Consider the following 20,106-nt stretch of genomic DNA (forward strand, 5'->3'; position numbering starts at 1 on the left):
GCCTTCTGTGCCCAAGCCTCTATTCATGCAAAGTCTCTTGCTTCAGAGGGACTGATATGTCAAAAATAACAAAACAAATGTTATTTCTGATACCTTCTGATTGAGTGATTATTTTTCAGCCAACAAAACAAAAGGTCCTTCTGTTAACTTTCATGTAGGGTGATTACTTTTCCCCCTTGGATCCCCCTCAGCCTGGCTCTGATCCTCCTCTTAGTGGTTAGCCACCCTCAATCGGGCTCAGACTACCCATTAATTGTGGACATCCCTCAGTCAGGTTCATACTTGTCATCACAATGTTATTCAGTTAGCTTGTTTACACTTTTCTCTTGACGTGCCTCATTCAGGTTCACTATCGTCTTTCAATCAAGCTCCTTATTCGTAATATTTAAAAGTCTCAATGTCTTTTTAAACAACCACCTTTTTTAGGCCCCCCTCATCCGGGCACTGGCCAACTTTACACAAAGACTTCCGAAGGGCGATCATGTCTCGCTGGGTCACTTTGTTAGCCTATGGCAAGGGCGTGTTGATTTATAATAACCAGTTTGCACAGTGTTGCCATCTGCTGGGCGCAAACGTCTGTCTTACAATTCCCTCAATCGGGTTCACACTTTCCACAGTTCACAATTTATACAAGGACTTTTGATTGTGCAAGGGGTTTGGCTTGACCCTTGTATGATCACCTTGACACCTCATGCCGGCCTTCCATTTGGCCTCTTGTTACTTTTAGTTCCGCTATCTTTCGGTTGAACACTTTCCTTGTTCAAGAGAGGGGTACCAGCCAAAGACATTTGAATGAGCGCCCACGTGGCGCCGGATCACTCCATCTCTGGTACCAAGTTCATTCACAAAAGACCTCTGTCTCTTAATCTTCTTAATGTTGCCACTGCAACCTTGAGTCTAACACAGTCCGGCCCACTATCAGGTTCTTCTGACTCACCGGCTGTGCTGAACTCGTTGGCATTCCTTTTGCCGCTTGAGTCAAGTACGGTACTACGATGGCAACCGCATATCCCCGCCCTGGCTATCAGTGCGGGAGGGTTCCATGTACCGCTGACATCCGTTACACCATTTGCCAGCTGCGATTCCCGGTCTTATGCTTCTTTTGTTGGAGGCTTTGCGGGTCTCGGTTGAAAAGGGCAAGGGTAACTCCCTCCTTGGTGTCCCTTCAGGTCTCGCCGCTTTTCTCCTCCGTTTGAACTGCCGTCCTGGAATAGCTGTTTCCTTGTGCATTTGGCCTTGCCCAGAATGTGCTGTCGTGCTCCGCCTTTTATCCCAGTGGGGAAGGGAAAGCGCACTCAGGTGTGTGTAGTTGGGACATGTCATGTAAACGGCTCTCATATCGGTCCGTTGTCGCTCACGGGGAGAGAAAGTGCTTGTGTTGGAAAAGGGGGCGTGGGTAGAATTTCTGGGTATCCTACTGGACAGGAGGGGAAGAAGGTGTCAAAAAGGAAGGGGATACCGCATATCACCCTTCGGTGACCCACTTTCACTCCCTGAAGATGCCCCATCCAGGTGATGCCCCCCGCACTGGTTCACCCCCCAGGAACTGGATCCAATAGCAATGGTTGTGTCCTGGCCACCTGGATGACAGATCCTCAGGGACTAGTAAGTGAGACATCTTCATAATTCTCACAGTATTGAGTGAAATCAGTCGTATATAAAACCCATGTCAATTAAAGTACTGCACCTGGAGTTACACAAAATGAGCCGAGACCAACCGTTAAGTGGTTGCAGGTATAACTAGCAACGGAAGTGCTGCTGCCATGCTTGTTTTGATGAGCCGCCTGTACAAGCGAGTATCCAAGGCGCACACACGATGGAGTGGAGCTGCATAAGTTGTTAACTTGTAAATCAACTATAAGCTCACAAAAGAGAAGCCAAACATATGGTGTATCTGGGTCTGGGGCAGGACTTTCTCAGGAACAACCAATGAATTGAATGAGTTTTGTGCCGTCTGCAATCAAACTCGGCACTGGTATCCCAATGATGGTTACTAAAGAAGTACGGCTTGCTTCTTGCGGGCAGTAAGTGAATCAGCAACAGCGGCCAAGATTTCTTTGATACAGAGCTTGTCAATTGTGCTTTGTGACGGCAGGCGACTGTGCTTTGTAACAAAGGGCCCCCTTACAAATATGGTGGTGACCGTCGCGATGGGGTTGCCGGCAGCAGCACCAGGCTGCAAATGGCTAATGCTGCAGCTTCAGCTCAGCTTGAAAAGGGATTACTGCGCAGCGGACATAGTCCCACATATATTCAGCTAACAAAAAGAATGGGTGCATACAAAACAAAATATAACAGCCACATAATTGTGTGCATTTATTTTGCTCCAACCTCAGAGCACCACACAGCTCCCCGGGAACAGCAGAAGGCCGGAGCACCACACAGCTCCCGGCAACAGCAGAAGACCAGCAGACGTGAGGGAGAGGGTGAAAGCCCAGCTGATGCTTCAGCCATTTCATTGCTGAGCGTCAACGTTGCCATGACAACCCCATACACAGTTCTGAACTCCCCTTTCTCCTTTCTTTACAGTAACAATGTTTTGGCATATTTGTGGCTTATCTCACAAGACACCAACCAGAAGACTAGCTCGCCCCATTTCCACAGCCCAGATCCAGAGCTCAGAACACTCCGAACACAGAGGGGGAGATTTTGTTGAAAACTGCTACTCCTCTTCTCCTTTCAGTTTATTCAGGGCTTAAGAAGTAATATACAAGTAATAAACTAAATATACATAGTAATATACAAGTAATAAACTAAACTAAGAAGGAGTTAAACAATGTAAACAATGTATTTTCCTGTCTCCATTCACATTCCACACTTATCTCGTTTCTTGTCTCTGTGTGGCACTACACTACACTGCACAGGGGGTCGACTCCAGTTTAAACACAGCTTTCCTGCACTAGCACTTATCGGGGCGTATCAGAAATGCAATTTGGGGTATTTAATGAGTGAACTGCTATATTTGAACCGCCGCAGCACCGGGTCTCGGAGCCGGCATTAAGGCACTGGCACCGACAGTACTGCAATCACTGCCACGCAGTTTGAAGCCTATACAACACCTTTGCACACAATACAGCTGGTAGATACAGTAGGCAAATCCAACAGGTCGCACCACAGGCAGTACAGCCACGGGGCCGAGCAGCAGGCTCCCGACGCCCAGGTCCCTATGCTCTGAGCCCTGGGACCACCCCGGAGCCACTCACCTTGCTGCACTTCCAACTGACGCTTCGCTCTCACGGTGCGTTTCCTCTCACAAGCAAAGAGGAAAGAACCAACATCCACTGTAATGTTTCATGGGGCACTGCACTCCCGTTACACCCTTAGCAGCCGCTTGCGACACCAGAGGATTCTTTTTTAAGATTCCATCTGAATTCAAAATTATCTTCCAGCAAGTGTAGACCAGATGTAATGGAGTTCCGCAACTTGGATGAATACAAGATCTTGATTGTCAGTAGTAACTCTGAGCTGTTTGTTTGACGATTTGACATAATTGTATTGTACTCATTTGTACTCTCTAATGAATTGTACTCACAAAGCGCATACTGTTTGTAAGGTACATGTGTTAATTTCATATTATTTTGAATTTGCAGGCCCTGTTTAGAGCCTCTCTTCCACATCCAAAAGCAGACTGTGACTTCGCACTATATGAAATAGGTGAACAATGTGAGGTAGCAGACCTTGTTCCTGGTATTGACCTGTTCTCAGATCGGTTCAGAGCTGACATTATCACAGTTGTTGCAAGCCTGGATTTCCTTATGCATGAATTACACAGTTGTCATCAGAGTCTCATGGTAAGTTATATTGGAAATGTGTTTGTAATTAATTTGCTGAAGACTTTGCATTAAAGGCATGGTCTAGTAAAAATGTTTATTGTCCCTACGGGTCGGCCATGTTTTTTTAAGCCTAAGTGGCTCGATTTTAGAAAACTTTCCTATGGACCTTACCCGTGTTTTCGTCCATTAAACGCACATGAAAACAAGCACCAGGGAGCCGCCATTTTCTGATAATCCTATCTTTTCCCCGATCGCCCGGGCTGACCTGCTTTTGCGGCACTAAATCAATTCCCCCGCCCCTGAGCCTGACATTATCAAAACATTCATATTCCCCGCCTCTCCCCGTGACGTTACTGTGCTGCGTAGGCAAATGCGCCCAGTCGTCTTCTGCGCGACTCCACACAGAACCCGGAAACCAACACAGATCAACTCACAACACAGCGCGCCACAATTCAGAATATGAAACTGTACTTTAAAATGAAACAGCAACACGGTACATTTGGTAAAGTACATTTATTTGACATTAAATGTTTAGAGAATATTCAGCAATTGCCATATGAACTACGGAGGCCATTTATTTTCTTTTATCTGTATCCGCAATAACTGTTCCGTTTCATCTTGAGACACGCGCTGTTCCTTTATGGTACACAGGGTGTTCATTTTCGTAAAAAGAATCACTTTGAAAGCACGGTGAACCGCAAGGCTGTTCCATCAACTAGGCACTAGTCCAGCCTAAAGGTTGATATGTTGCTTCTAGCCACTAGTACAGCGTAAGGGCATGTGGGCCCTTGGCGATCGTCCCATAATATGGTGATCGTGCTCCAGTTGTTGACACGAAGCTGCAGGTGTCTGCTGAAGAATCCATCCGCCGGTGTCTCAAACAGATGGCAGTGGCAGAATGGGATCAAATACCTGTTATGAAAACAAAAAAATGATAATTAGTCTTGCTAGCCGAACTTCATTAATATTACTCATTTTATTTATTACGGCCGATCAGAAACTATTTGCTTGCAAGGATAGTTCAATGGAGTATGTTCGTCTCTAAAATCAATGCGAAAAGTAACGAGATAAATCGAGGCCAACACACAATGATAAACGACAGTCTTCATGCGTGAGGAATGATATGATATATGATATGGCATTTGTAACGCGCCTATGCTCAAGTGTTTCTAGGCGTGATGAGGCAAGTGGGGAACAACGGCAGACAGACAATGATCCTACTAGGCCAGGTGTCTTTCTGATCGCGCATGGGGAAGGGCTGTACATGGTTAGTTGAATACAAATTAAATAATAGGGCCAGCTGGTGGCAAGTGCAAGGTAAATGCCGGGAGAAGGGGCTGAAGGATACAGAGACAGTCCCGTAGTGCAGGGAAAAGTGGCTGGGCCAAGGACCGAGATCGGTGAGACCAGTGGACCTGCATGCCCATGTGCCCACTACGAACAGTTTTACTTGCTTTTCCGAGCTCTTCATTCATTCATTTATTCATGCATCCATTCATTAAATCTTCATTCCGGTATAAAAGCGTGTAAAGATTTACTTACATTATATTTGAAATTTCCATTGTGTCTCTTCGTAATGCAGTCTGTAAAACGGACCGTGCTCTTGACAATGATTTTTCGTACACTGACCTAAAACTGAAACTCGGTCTAGTTTCTGAATTTTCTGCCTTATTGTCTCTTACGTTATTGCGCACTCCCTTCAAATGTAGTTCTTTCGGCATGGTCCCTGTCTCAAGGTCAAAAAACAATAGACCCTTATACTTCCAGTGCGACTTGTGGGCCTCATCGGGGCGCTGTCCTTCGCATTCTTTATTTGCAACATCACGTAGTAAAGCCATCTGTGAGAAATTGAAGTTTAGAATCCGTCTATGTAGTGCGCCTCAATGTGCAAATGCGAACTGGCTTCTCTCCCAAATGCCACGGCCCGCTTGGCTGGCGCGTTCTAAGTGCCCCAATTTTGTCCCCGTTGTCTGCGAGCTTTGCAGCCCAAATTGAGACATATAATTTTTGGCGGAAGGTCAGGGAAAGTATAAAGTACCACAAGAGTTGAGTTAAAAGTGAGATTTATTGTTTGTTTGTTTGTTTTATTATTTGCAATACGCAAGCCTCCCCTCCGTTAACAGTGCGCAGCATTTACATTTACATGAGATGAGACATGAGAAAAATATATACATACACATATGTGAGGTGAATAGAGAGAATTCAAAGATGACACCCAGCTTGTTCGCCACCCATGATGGTAAAGGTAGGGGTTAGGTTTACAGGTACACTGTACAATAACATTTATTTACAAAAAGACAATCGTATTGCAATTATTTAAACCGGGATTTGTACTTCACAATCAGCTGTGCTTCGGGTGGGCATGGCACAGTCGCAATGTTCGGTGGCAATGGATCACTGCTCTGCACAGAAACGTCCAAAATTCCATATCTGTGCTTCTCTAACACTCTAACACAGCAACAATAAGGCCTTTCACAAAGTCGAACTGCATTTCATCATAGACTGGTTTGATCACCCATTGCTTACTTCGTTTTGAAAACACCTTAGTGTAGCGAAGCATCCTTACTTTACCCCTAGTCCTAGATTGTTCACGTCCGACATTGCTGTTATGGGCCAAGACCGCTAGTAGAGTGCGATGTTTCATGCCCCGAAAGCTAAAATGCAAGCGCTTTAGGCACATATTGTGGAACACCTCCAAATCTCCTGTGTGACAGAATTATGTCAGTCCTCTCAAATCTCTTGATAGAGTTTTGTCGAAAACAATCTTCTCAATGGCTTTGTGTGTCGGTGAAGATGGAATTAACCACTTCTTCTTCCGTGCCTCCTCTGGGGACAAAGGGCCATGTTCACATTGGTGGAAATGTTCATTTGCTGTCCAGCAGTGAACGTTGGTACAGTGGTGCATCAGTGACCGCCATTTTTCAAGTAGAATTTCCACTGACCCCTCACAAGTTTTTGAGCTCCACCAAAGATGGTTGGTGATAGAATGTGACCACTGCAAAATACTTTCAAAACCTTTTTTTTTCCCTGCAGCCGAGATTTTCTTATTGATTGATTTAGCAAGATGCCATACGTCAAATTGATGTTTAATATGTGGGAACTGCTCTCTCATTGTCTTGGCAATTGAAACGTGTCTGTCCGTGGCTATGAGGTCGATGTGCATTCCCCTCGATTGTAGATATTCCACTGATTTTATAAAACCTAGTTTCTCCATGGCCACTGAGGATGTACATTGTGTTACCCGCACGACCACCAAACTGACAATTTTCTTACTATCCATGTCCTGAAAGTGGTAGGTGCAGTACTTGGCAGAAAATCCAGGGCTGTGGCACTGTCCATCGCCGGCTAGCCTGAATCGTTTGCCTTCGAATGTACTTGCTAGAGACAATCATTCAATTTTCCAAGCATCACTAATGGGCGGAAACAGATAATCACGTTGGTATATGTAGTACAGCGCTTTAGAAATTAAATGGAGTCCCACAAACTGAAAGAAAGCCTCTAACTTTCAAAAACTGGAGCCACTAAAAAGTGATGCAGCTGCACACAGTAGATTGCCTGCTGGCAGTTTCCCCAGCATCGGTTGTGCAGACCATGAGAACCTATGATTTAATCTACAAGCGGCATTTATTTTGACGTTACTGCCTTTTATTTGACGAGTCACATTAATCAATGGCTTCCCACATACTTTCCCTCTAATGGAATGCACACATTTCAGCATACTTATAATTTCCATCAAACAACTGTCGAATACAATGTATTTGCTCTCTTTCATTAGACTGTCATCCTGCGTCAACGTTGTTTCGGCCTTTGACGTTGTGGAGATTTCAACACATTGGAAAGTAATATCGCTGATATCAAGTTCTGATGCGTCTATGGATGCTGCGGCTGGTTCATTCTCTGTCATTTCAACATCTATTACTTCGACATTGATGGGAGAACACAACAATGTCGACAGGTTTTTTGGTGGCAAATTTTTGGCGGGTGTAGATTGTGTAAATTGATCTGCAACTACTTCAGAGCTATCTTCAATACATTCAATAACATCTTCTTGTGGTGGTGCGGTCTCACTGTAGCTATGGTCCAATGCAACTTTGCTGTAGTCTCCAAACACAGTTAATTCATGTTCTGGCCATTGGACATGAGCATCTCGAGCCTGAACACGCCTCGCCTCAATTAATAGTTCCTCCATAGTGTACACGGTCTGGCAAGCCACATCTCTCATTCGCTTCACTGTCTGTGTGTGTATAGTTCTGACACCCACGGGTAACTGGAGGAGAGATTGGAAAAGGGATGTTCAGTTTAAACACAAGATGGAGTGTAGTAGAATTGACTGGAAAAAAACATAAAATAGTCCCCAGCACAAACATTTTTTTAAAGTTATGAACTGTTTGTAACTAACCTTTTTTGTTTTTTTTTCTTTGCAACTTTTTTGACTCGACCTTCAACATCTGCACGCTGTAGCTCCGATTCGTTTCTGCATGTCCTCCCTTCCTCTTGCACTGCAACGACTATATTTTCTGTATCTGCATAGACAGCACGGAATGAGGCTCCATCGTCTCCCTGAAACATAGTACTTTCATTACTATATATCAAAATATTGTTAGCATAAAACACACGTGAGGACGAACACACAGGTACATCTCAATAGCCAAACACGATTTAAACATTGTGTGCAACAATCAAACGACAAGTATTCGACCAGTGATGATCTATTTCGATGGAACTGTCAGTATCCATACCTCTGGCTCTGCATGGACTGCCATGAATGGTTGTATTGGAGAGGAGGCATCCGCATCTCCCTGAAACACAGTACTTGCATTAGTATGCTTTTCAATATTGGAAACATAACACACACTTGGGGTCGACGGCACAGGTACATATAAAGAGATAACCACAAATGATGCATTGTCCAAAAGAATCAAGGAAAATCCAAATATGATCACATTTCATCGACTTATTTCAACGATTCCTTTACATCTGCATCATCTAAATGAGATGTTTTGATTGTGGTGGAAGCTCCGTCGTCTCCCTGAAACACAGTACTTGGATCAGTATGGTTTTCAATATTGGAAACATAACACACACTTGAGGTCGAACGCACAGGTACATATAAAGAGATAACCGCAAATGAAGCATTGTCCAAAAGAATCAAGGAAAATCTAAATATGATCACATTTCATCGACTTATTTCTCCGATTTATTTACATCTGCATCATCTAAATTGGATGTTGTGATTGTAGTGGAAGCTTCGTCGTCTCCCTGAAACACAGCACTTGCGTTAATAGGGAAGAAAGTGTAGCAAATGGAATCACGTTATATGATCACGCATGATGGAGCTGTCATTATCCATACCTCGTGCTGCTGAAGAATATCTATGGATGTTGCAAATGTAGTGCGCACTTCCGAAAGCTGTTGCGCCGATTCGTATATGCATGGTCCCGCTTCCACTTCCCCTGGAATTACTTGAATGTCAGGCTCTGCATCAAGTGCAGGGGTTGACGCTCCATCAACTGCCTGAAACAGTACTTGCATTAGTGAGGATTACAATAGTGAAAATATAACACACACCTGGGGTCGACAGCACAGGTACATATCAACGGCTAACCACGAATGAAACATTGTGTAGAACAATCAAACGACAAGAATTCCAGCTCTGATGATGACGCTCGATGGAGCTGTCAGTATCCATACCTCCTGCTGTTGAAGAACATCTAGAAATGTTGTAGATGTGGCGGACGCTTCAGCATCTCCCTGAAAGACAGTACTTGCATTAGTATTTATAACACTAATTAGAACTGAAAACAAACACCAGTGGACGACAACTAAGGTGTATATCAATTGGAAAGCAGTAACCAAACATTCGGTAAAGTAATTACACGATAGAATAAAACTATTACTTGACATGCATAAAACAAGTATGTACCGGATTAGCCTAGTAAGATTACCTGATACGCGCTAGAAGTGGTTGATAACTGCGACCATGTCAAGGATGTAGAATGTTCTTGCTTCAGATTGAAGGGATAGTCAAGAAGTTGTAAAGGTCAATTAATGATTGATAATGAAATGCCAATATTAAAAATAGCCATGTAGGCCGACAGAATACTTGAAAAATGCTCAATACAGCACCGTTCCCTGTCCCCATATATATATACATTGCATTTGTGGGTTATGAAATCGCAAAAGAATATATTGATAAATGTCATTATTCAAAAAACTATACACTCATATCAATATCGAAATTATTACAAGGGATAGAACACCTACAATATCAATTAATCCATTCGGCTACCTACACACTACCGCAAGGCCTAAAGCTAAATCCGGACACTTGACTCACCGGTGGCGGAATGTGGACGAATAGAGTGGGAATAGCGTTTTCACGCAATTTCCGTGTCGTTCGCCGTTTATTCTTCTTTGTTACCCAAGAAGTTGTGTACATGTCCAAGGAAAAGTGCCGGCTGCAGATGCGGTATCGATCACCCCTCTTGTCCTGTAAGACTTGTTGGACTCTACTTTCCAGCTCATCCAGTGGATATCCGCAATGTCTGACCCATTCTCTTATTCGATCAACAGTTTTCGGGAATACATGCATTGTAGTGCCTTCAGATTTAGCATGGGTCTTCGAAGGGCAACCGCTAATCGAACAGGCAGGCATTGTTGATAAATCTGAAAAGTAAATATCGACATTATTATACAATCTTCAATAATAAAGATTTGATACAAAAGTAAATGAATCATACAATGATCAATGCAAGGTTTGTTTTGGTCGCAGGAACTATACCAGTTCATTATGTGCGGCTTAGTATTTGCATAAATTGCAGAAATGTATAATTGATGTGATTGAAATCTGAATATGTGACTCGTCCCTTGGATGTTCTGACTTGCACGAGAAGGAAACATGCTTACATTATAGACTGGACCCCCGAAGGATGCAATTCAATGACAATAGACAAAGATGAAAATAAATAGATCTATTGATAGCATAGCAATGGAAATTCAAGTCAATAGCAATGAGATCAATGAACATAGCACTATTGGGTACTCTACTCGCAAATAGATAGAAATTTAAAAATCTGCGAAATGTGACCAGGATACATGGCCTTACCTTGACCAACAAACAGTTGGATTCAGCAAGCAGAGCAGTATGTTGCGGGAGAATAGGTGGATGGCCACAGGTAGCGCACTGATGGGTATGCTCGAAGCGGTCACAGAAGTTCACGGATAGCACGACGACGAGCAGATTAGCATAGATCTCAGTGGTTCCCAGGTAGCACGTTCAGGAGTTGACTTGCAAAGCACAAAGATGTTCTCATGAGACATATCGAGTGGTTTTTAACGTATTAGAAACTGGGGTGTGTTTGTGAATGAATGACATATGTATGTCGTGGTGTTAGGGGGGCGGCCTGCTTGAAGGGGAGGCCTGCATGGAGACACGGGGTCTTAGGAGACCATGTGAACAATGGCCCCTTGGCGTGGGACACCTTTTGAAGTGTACATGTAGTTTGGCACCTTGGCCGTTTGCGCCCATCACAGCCCCCCATGCCAGTGGGCATCCACCGGCGCGAACCGCCTTTGATACAGGGGGGTGGTATGGATGGCCCTGGGGCGTGCAGATAAGGCACAGGAAGACTGCTGAATGGAGACACACTTATGTGGATAGCAGTGGGGCGGCCTGCTTGAAGGGGAGGCCTGGCTGGAGACATGCGGTCTGAGGAGACCATGTGAACAATGGCCCCTTGGCGTGGGACACCTTTTGAAGTGTACATGTAGTTTGGCACCTTGGCCGTTTGCGCCCATCACAGCCCCCCATGCCAGTGGGCATCCACAGGCGCGAACCGCCTTTGATACAGGGGGGTGGGATGGATGGCCCTGGGGCGTGCAGATAAGGCACAGGAAGACTGCTGAATGGAGACACACTTATGTGGATAGCAGTGGGGCGGCCTGCTTGAAGGGGAGGCTTGGCTGGAGACATGGGGTCTGAGGAGACCATGTGAACAATGGCCCCTTGGCGTGGGACACCTTTTGAAGTGTACATGTAGTTTGGCACCTTGGCCGTTTGCGCCCATCACAGCCCCCCATGCCAGTGGGCATCCACCGGCGCGAACCGCCTTTGATACAGGGGGGTGGGATGGATGGCCCTGGGGGGGTGCAGATAAGGCACAGGAAGACTGCTGAATGGAGACACACTTATGTGGATAGCAGTGGGGCGGCCTGCTTGAAGGGGAGGCCTGGCTGGAGACATGGGGTCTGAGGAGACCATGTGAACAATGGCCCCTTGGCGTGGGACACCTTTTGCCAAGGTGGTAGACCATGCCTTTAAGTTATTCTTGTGAATGCATTGAATAACAAAGTGTTACAAACACTCGATATGATAGCCCTGAGTGTGTTCTAATAAAATAGGAGGGCATCTTTTTTAGCAGAAATGTTTCTAAGTTTACAATATTTATATACATAAAAATCAAGTATTAAAATGTTTACATTCAATCAATAAAATTATACTTCATCATACATATTTTCAGCAACATATAAAACATATATTTCTTACAAATTTAATTGTCATACAGTTTAAAAAAGGAAAGGTTACGAGAAGGAAGGACAAGGAAACAAATTAGTGTTATCACTGTATGATAATCCTTTATCATTAAACAGAATCATGACTCTTCCAATTTCAGGGCATGTAGGAACCCATACCGCAGCAATTCTCACCCGTGAGAGATACCCACTATGGATCATCAACCATGATATGTCAGAGTCAATATCTCTATAGGCTTTTAGAATGTGGTTGAAATAATGTACCCTTAACCTAAGTAGGAGGGCATCATTATACGTTATCTGCCAATAAGTTCTTCAATAAGTTCTTCATGCAGAACCTAGAGGTTCTGCATGTGGAAATCTTAGGGTCTCCACAGGACTATGATTTTTACCATGTCTTGGGCAGTAAAGTCAAATAAAACATGCAGCATTTTGGAAATACTGTATCACATGTTTTCCATATACATTTAAAATGCATACCTGTTTACAGGATGGAAATGGATATTGTGCAGTAGCAGTGTGATTGCTATTGTACCATGAAGAATAATCCACCGAAGGTAACTAATGAGGTCACTATTCACTGCATGAAGAGGGTGAAAAGGTGGATCTTTCAGATGCCTACATTATCACTCGCTTTGGGAGTCCCCTGGCTTTTTGACCACTAAGTCAAAGGCATGTGCAGTGCATCTCTTCAGATAAGGCTCAAACTGTGTATGCCTTGTAGGGGAATGAAGGTGGAGGGGTCTACCTCCACCTTTTGTGGGAGTACACATTTCTTGTATTTCTAGGTTGAGTTCAACCTCATAATCGTGAGGTACATATCACAAATATTATTTCAGAAGTACCACCTACGGTATACACTTCGTTTCCATAGTTAGGCAGCTGGGACAAATACACACACCTTTTTATCATGTTAATTCGAGCATAGGGTTTTAAAGATTGCTCCTATCAAACTATCAAAACTAAACTGTTGATAAACCTGTTTCATGACAAGTCTTTGTTAGGCAAAAACCTGTGCAGTTCCCTTAGGGACCACTGCAAAAGATTTAGGACTACAGGTGGTTGGCAGTAAACCCAATTGGTAGCAGTCTGTATCACCCAGATTTACCTGGTAGCTGTGGCTGAGCAGTCGGACTTCTCTCAAGATGAGTTAGGCAGTATATAGAGTATACACAATAGGTACAGAGATACAGTGGCACAAGCAAACACTGACCAGGGCTTTGGTGTAAAAGTATATAATTATTTATTTAAAGACACACTTGTAAATTACACTAGCACAAAGAGAGGTAAGTAAATTCAACACACAGTCACTATTATATATATACAACCCTGATTACTTATTAGACAAGTCTTAATGAGAAACAACACTTATTTTCAGACAGAGGTGAGCGCTTAACATAAGATGGCACTCTAATAAGTTATTTAAAAAGGTAGGGAAAAAGGCACAATTATGAAACAACACAAATGTCAATACTTTTCAAAGAACCACAGTGAGGCAGGTTAGGCCAAGTCAACTGGAGAGCAAGGAAGTTCAAATGCCAGGCCCACTCTTAGAGAGAGCAAGCGAAATGTGTCCAGGATCACACAGTGGGGTTATGCCCAAAGAGTCTTTGTAAATAGTTCACAAAAAGATTGAGATGAAGTCAGGAAAAGTTAGTTAACAGGTCCCAGGCTAACCCAGGTTAGAAAGTCGAGGATTTACTGTCACCCCAAACGATCTGTGGCAAGGGAAGCCAGGCGGGACACAGTACATGAAAATGGGAAGAACGCTCCAGCGGGGGCAGTTGTTCCTGGCAGCGGGTGCAAGTCAGTGTTTCGTCTAGAGGAAGAGGAGGCCTCGACGTGGCGGAAAGCTGAAGGTCGTTGCGCTGCCAGGGAAGAAACCAGCCGCAGAGTTTCCCGGTTACAAGGTACCACCCTTTTCTTCGCTGTAGTGGTGAACCGTGGTATTCTGGTTGCCGGGGTGCTTGGCATGGGCAAGGCGGCCACGAGATGGTCCAGGAAGGCGAAAAGACGGGCAAACTGGTTATCCCCACCAGTCAAAGGAAGAAGACTCTCCGGGCTGGAGATCTCCTCTGTCGTCGGGAAAAGTGGTGAGACGGTTCAGCAGGGCTCCACCGGTGGTGCCGTCGTTGCAGGTCGGCTCGGCTTCTCCCTTCTTGGATTCTTTAGGTCCTGTGGCGACTTCTGAAGTTCCAGTCCCAAAAGCCCTGCTTTTATGCAGAAAACCCCCATTCATTCAGCCTAGCTGTCACTCAAACATGCTAAGTAGTGAGCCGGGCGGCTCACCATTTGGGCCAATCACACCAGAGTGCGACTTGAGTTGCCAAAAGTGGAACAAAGGGCTCGACTTGGGTTGGAGTCACAGAAGCGAACACAAACGCCATTTTGGAACCAAGTTTCGGCAAAAAATACCAACCAGTGAATTTATATTAATTTAATAAACCGGCGGTATGTTCGAGGCTATTTTAAAAAGTGGTAGCCTCGAACAATGGGAAAATCCCATAGGAATATATTCGCGGTCGAATATAAAAAGTAGTATCCACTGCCACCAGCCAAAACTTGGTCGGAGGGGACTGGACAGTGCCCCCTCGAACAACAGACCCCGGGGCAATCGAATTGCCCCGACCAGTATGTCCACAATAGGATGGTTTGTACTGGTTCTGTTCACAATTTGAGACTAGTAAAGCCAATGGTGACTTTACATGCCCTGGGAGACAGTAGTCAGTCCCAGGGTATGGAGTCTATGTTTGGGGGTCGCTACAACACCCCTGGGTTACGGCACGGAGGGTGCTGTGTAACCCACATACCAAAAACACATGAAGCCCTATGGGGTAAAGGACCCCATAGCCCATAAAACACATACAAAGTCAAAGGAACACCTCAAATCATGTCTAAGAGTGGGAGGAAAAGAGTCTCACTCTTAGCAGGAGAAAGAAATAAACCCCAAAAATCCAGCAAAGCTGCTGGGGGACTCACTAGATTTGGGAAATTAGCCTTTTCAGAGAATTCTCCCTAACAATCTTCTAATCCAACGCGGGAGCTACTGAACCCCACAGACCCACCAAAGCGTAGCGTTCTCAACTAACTATAAAAGCCAGTTGAGTCCGTGACACCCTGGGGGAAAGGGGAATTTGGATAAAATAATAAACTCAGACACTGGAACTTGAATTCCCTTCTGGAGTGAGTATCTGCATAGATGAGAAATCAACAAATTAAACCAAAAATAAATATGCATAACATTTACATACCAATTTCTGATTGTATTTGTAACTCAAATAAGATGTACCTGATTATCCTCTGCTAATGCCACGAGGACTGTTCCCTTGTTAATGAATCAGTTTCATAAACAGTATATTTTTTACAAGGGAAGATGTGATGCTCATTTAGTATGAGTTCATTTTCTCTTTTTTGAATTAAAGTGTGCACCCTTTAATTCTCAAATGAGAAATATTTAAATGCTGGCTTGACATGAGACTCTACTACTGAAAAGAGTTCATCTGCTAAGACCAACATTCTTCATATGGAAAGAAAACGGAATTTCAAACCCTGGAAATTTTTATTTTACTTCTTTCCTTATATTCATTCAAAGACTTCTTTCTTTCTTCCAGACTTGTTGAAACTCCAATATTTTCATAAAATAAAAACTGTTTCTGCATAGCGTCTTTGTAGTTTATCAGATAAAGGAAGTATTCACTTCAAACACATTAGTTTATTTTTAAATGAAGGTTTCATTTGCAGCCTGCACTGATATAACCTAAAAATGCCTTTTTAAATAAATAGTTCCTTGAAGTGCATTAATCAGTCTTTTGCCCAACAAAAACTGAACTTCATATGTGTTGCTTAAATAGTTTTCCTTCAAAAGTTGCAGTTCATTTTAGTTTGCTGAATAAACTCAGTCGCCGCGCACGCGCCTGAAAAACAGCAAGGAAAGGTAATGTAAACAAGTCTGAACAGATCGTAGAACATGCAGAGTAAACCGAAGCAAAAACGATTAGCAAAATACAACGTTCGAAATAAATAAATATATGTACCGCTTCGCTTGGCTTTAAAAGATAAAACTCGGAAGAGGATTACACTTCCTCAATATAATTCACAATCCATGCCACTCCACAGCAGCTGGGCTCCTCTCCGTGACACGTCCGCATACGACACATAATACGCGCTTCCTCAAATGCTGATCTCTTCAAGCGATGGCGCTGACACGAAAGATACATGAAAATGATGGTAACCTTTCAGCAATGGAAATGGATAACTAACGTCCAGAAGAGGTAAGCAAAGGCATTAAAAATATACGCAAGCATTCACAGAAAATAACGGAGCTCAAAACATGCGCGCATACAGTCAAAAATAAAATTAACCCCTTGCTGACCAAGTCTAGTAAAAAAGTTAAAATAACTTTAAACAAGGATATTAGTCTTTGATAACTGTCACAATGCACACAATAATGGAGGAGAGAAATCGACACTCTCCCCCGAACCACAGAAGCCGAATGAATTCGACCCTCCCACCGTGGTTGGCACAGGCGGCTGATATAATACACTGGACACCACGTGGCAGCCAATGGGGGGAAGAGGAGTTAGGGAGAGGTTGTGGATAGTATAGGGGGAAGTTAGGAACACCGGATAGAGGGTTAGGGAACTCCTAAATTGGACAGGGAAAGGGGACGCACAGGGAAAAACCTCCTTATCTAGTTAATTACTCATAAGAAACCTTCTGTAATACTCTCTTAAACCTGCTTCCTAACCTACTTCCAAGATTATCTAAACACACCTTAATACATGTGAACATGTAGCAAGATGAACATATAGCAAGATGAACATATAGCAAGCAAGGATGAACACAAACAATGGAATTATATTCAGTATATGAAACACTTGACACATGGCCCATTGGGCAAGCTAAAGCAACACATAACACATATAGTAGTAGTATATATGCCCAGATAGGGAAACTATGGTAACGTTTTACACCAACAGCTCCTACTGAATGTCCTGTAACATATTTCTTCCGTGTACTGCTGAGTTTACTGCACTCAACATTTGTAGCCATAAACTCATTGCTTGTTTTATGACACAAAGCAGATGGGCGTAGAAGCAATCTGCTGTGTACCCTCTAACGTAAGCGGTTTCAGCATTCAAAGTCTTGACATGTATCCGCTTTTAAATACACTTTGCTTTCACCCCGCAATATGCCCAGTACTTATCTGCGCTCCGAGCGGCCCCACGGGACCACTCGGAGTCTGAAGAGAATGCCGTGAAATCCGCAAGCCTGCCCGCTCGCTTCGTCCTCGCTCCAGCATCCTCACAAGCAATAATTAGAGCCCCATTCCGTGAAAGTCGCCCAGCGTCCAGCTCCAGCCGTACCCATAGGGAAAATAAGCCACACCTGCGTGCGCGGGTGTTGCTGCCTTATGCTGCCCTTAATCAATTGCAGCTGGCAACGCGCGCTTGTAGAACTACAGTTCCTCCCACGGAATGCTGGGAAGTATTATTCTTTTCCGCACAGGCTTAATAAGCAAACCTTGTCACTCCCCTGCCGATCCAGCCCTTATTCCTGACAACAACTGAAGATCAGTCATTATTTATACTTCACTCTGAATCTCATTTTCTTGCTGCAGGGTTTTCTTCAATATTCATATAGGAATGAAGTCTTTCTTCTTCAAAGAGATGATGACATTTTCAAATGTTCAAAAGTCCAAATTTCCTTTCAAAAAAGGCTTTGGGTCTAATATACTCAGGAGTAAACAAAAACATGACTTCCTCAGAAGATTTTCTAAATGAAAGGCAGTTTAGAATGTCGAAATGACCTCTTTGCTTCTCCGTAGCCAATCATTGCTCTTGCTCCTTTCCACCATCTTGGCTTGGGCTCCCACTCTGAAAACTAAAGTTAAGGCCTAACTAAAAACCAGAAAGAAATTTAACCTAAAAATGAAATACAAATCAATATTAACCTTTCATTTTACTTTCTAAAGGACTTACATTTAACCAGATATCTGACAACCTGTAGTTGTTGGTTCAACCTCAATTCACTTTTTTCCCCCAAGCCAATTTTTTATTTTATTTTGGAGTACTGTTTGTTTTTGATATAGATATACTTCTCAACAGACTTACATTTGTTTATGTAGTACCATGGCCTATGCATTTGCAATTTTCCATACTTTGATGAAGCTCACACAGAGGAACACATGGCTTGCGAGGCAAATTGAAACACTGCTTCTCTGGAAATGCTGTCCATTCTCAATGCTGATGAAGCACAAACAACATATCTTTCTGAAATGACAGATGTGAAAAAAGAAATTGATGAAATGAAAGTGAGTGGCAACAAGCAAACAATATAAATAAATGAACAACATTATTGAAATATAAGCCCATTCATATGTTGTGCCAAAGCCTACGAATAAGGACGAATTTACACTTTTGCCCAAAAGTTTGACTCTTAACACTGCCCAACACTCATGACAATTGGCATGCTCACCAACAAAGTCAGAAGGCTAATCAAGTGAGACAAAAAAGATATATACCATAATCTTTAATATCTCAACAAAACCATTTTATTAGAGGTCAAATCTTAGAAGTCTTTGAAAGAACATAAAAATTGAAGTGTCAATTATTTTTTATTTTAATTGGAATACAAAATCTGAGTTTTAATGACTTGCAGCTATCAAAGTCCTCTGTGGGTAATTGCACACCAGTGAGACATTTTTCCTCCAGTGTTCTGGCATTGCGCTGCCATACTCTCTTCCTGTGCATATTCATGGATTCAACTCTGTGGTTCTTTCCACACTTGCTTTTTAATTCCACTGTCTGGTTAGAGTTTAGTGAGCATGTGTAATTCAAATCTTCTCTGTAGTTAGACTCTAGACTATCCCAAAGAATACTGAGACTTGAAGCCCCTGGTCATCCTTTTAGGCAATGGCTGCTTCAAATGGGATATTGAAATACCGTACCTCTGAGTGTTTGATGAGACCAGGGTATCCTGTACCATGCACCCTCAGGGAAGCACATCACGTCCCCTGTGTCAGGTCCTCTACTAAGAAAAGATTTTGAGTTCCTCCAACTCACCACAGCTGCCACATGCGCTTTGTTGCGCACCTCCATAAAAGCACTACTATCTTTATTCCGTGGTGAGCGAGGAAGAGAAAGCGTGCAAGTTGTTTCTTTAGTTGTCCTAGTTTAATGTGCATACTTGCCAGTTTCCCACCTCCTGGATTTCTCCTGATATAGCTCTGGGAGTAGTTTGTAAAATGTGTAAGATATATGTGGGAGGAATGTAGGCATTAGAAGAAAAACTTGCTTGCCTCCAGTTATGTTCTTTCTGATAGGTTTGATAATTCCTCCCATGGATTACTGATCAACCACCTGCCAACTCATCAAGACTGATTACCGAATTACTTTCATTGGAATGAAAAAAAAAGTACTCCAATTACAGTTTTACTGGCCATTGGATATGTGTGAGTTTCAAAGGTGGAACAAGGGTGCCCTTATTCTAGGAACCATTGAGCATTAAATAATATATGAACAGGCAGGGTTCCTGCTAAGTATATCTCAAACTGTGTGTATAGGAATTAATCAAGTCAGCACACAATAAAAAATGAACATTGTGTTGCGATAGAGTGTAATAAATGCATAATGTTTAAAATCAAACAAAAAACAGACATTACAAACAAGTAATACATACATAAATATCAGTACATTGATTGGATGACAACTCAAAGCAATACAAGGGCTGCTGCATTTATACAAACATGAAGATTACAATTAAAACAAACAAAATATCAATCAAATACCTAAAAAGTTAA

General features: G+C 43.1%; 1 protein-coding gene across 1 annotated transcript in view; it reads left to right on the forward strand.

The window, feature by feature from the left end:
- CFAP54 (cilia and flagella associated protein 54) overlaps positions 1–20,106 on the forward strand; it is a 3,669,934-nt gene that overhangs the window by 2,998,744 nt on the left and 651,084 nt on the right. The window contains exon 46 of the mRNA XM_069629416.1: positions 3,591–3,791. Coding sequence (XP_069485517.1) covers positions 3,591–3,791 — 201 coding nt within the window. The remainder of the gene's footprint in view (positions 1–3,590; positions 3,792–20,106) is intronic.

Source organism: Ambystoma mexicanum, chromosome 12, assembly GCF_040938575.1.
Source record: "Ambystoma mexicanum isolate Mex_15411 chromosome 12, UKY_AmexF1_1, whole genome shotgun sequence".
In the NCBI taxonomy this organism is placed as follows: domain Eukaryota; kingdom Metazoa; phylum Chordata; class Amphibia; order Caudata; family Ambystomatidae; genus Ambystoma; species Ambystoma mexicanum.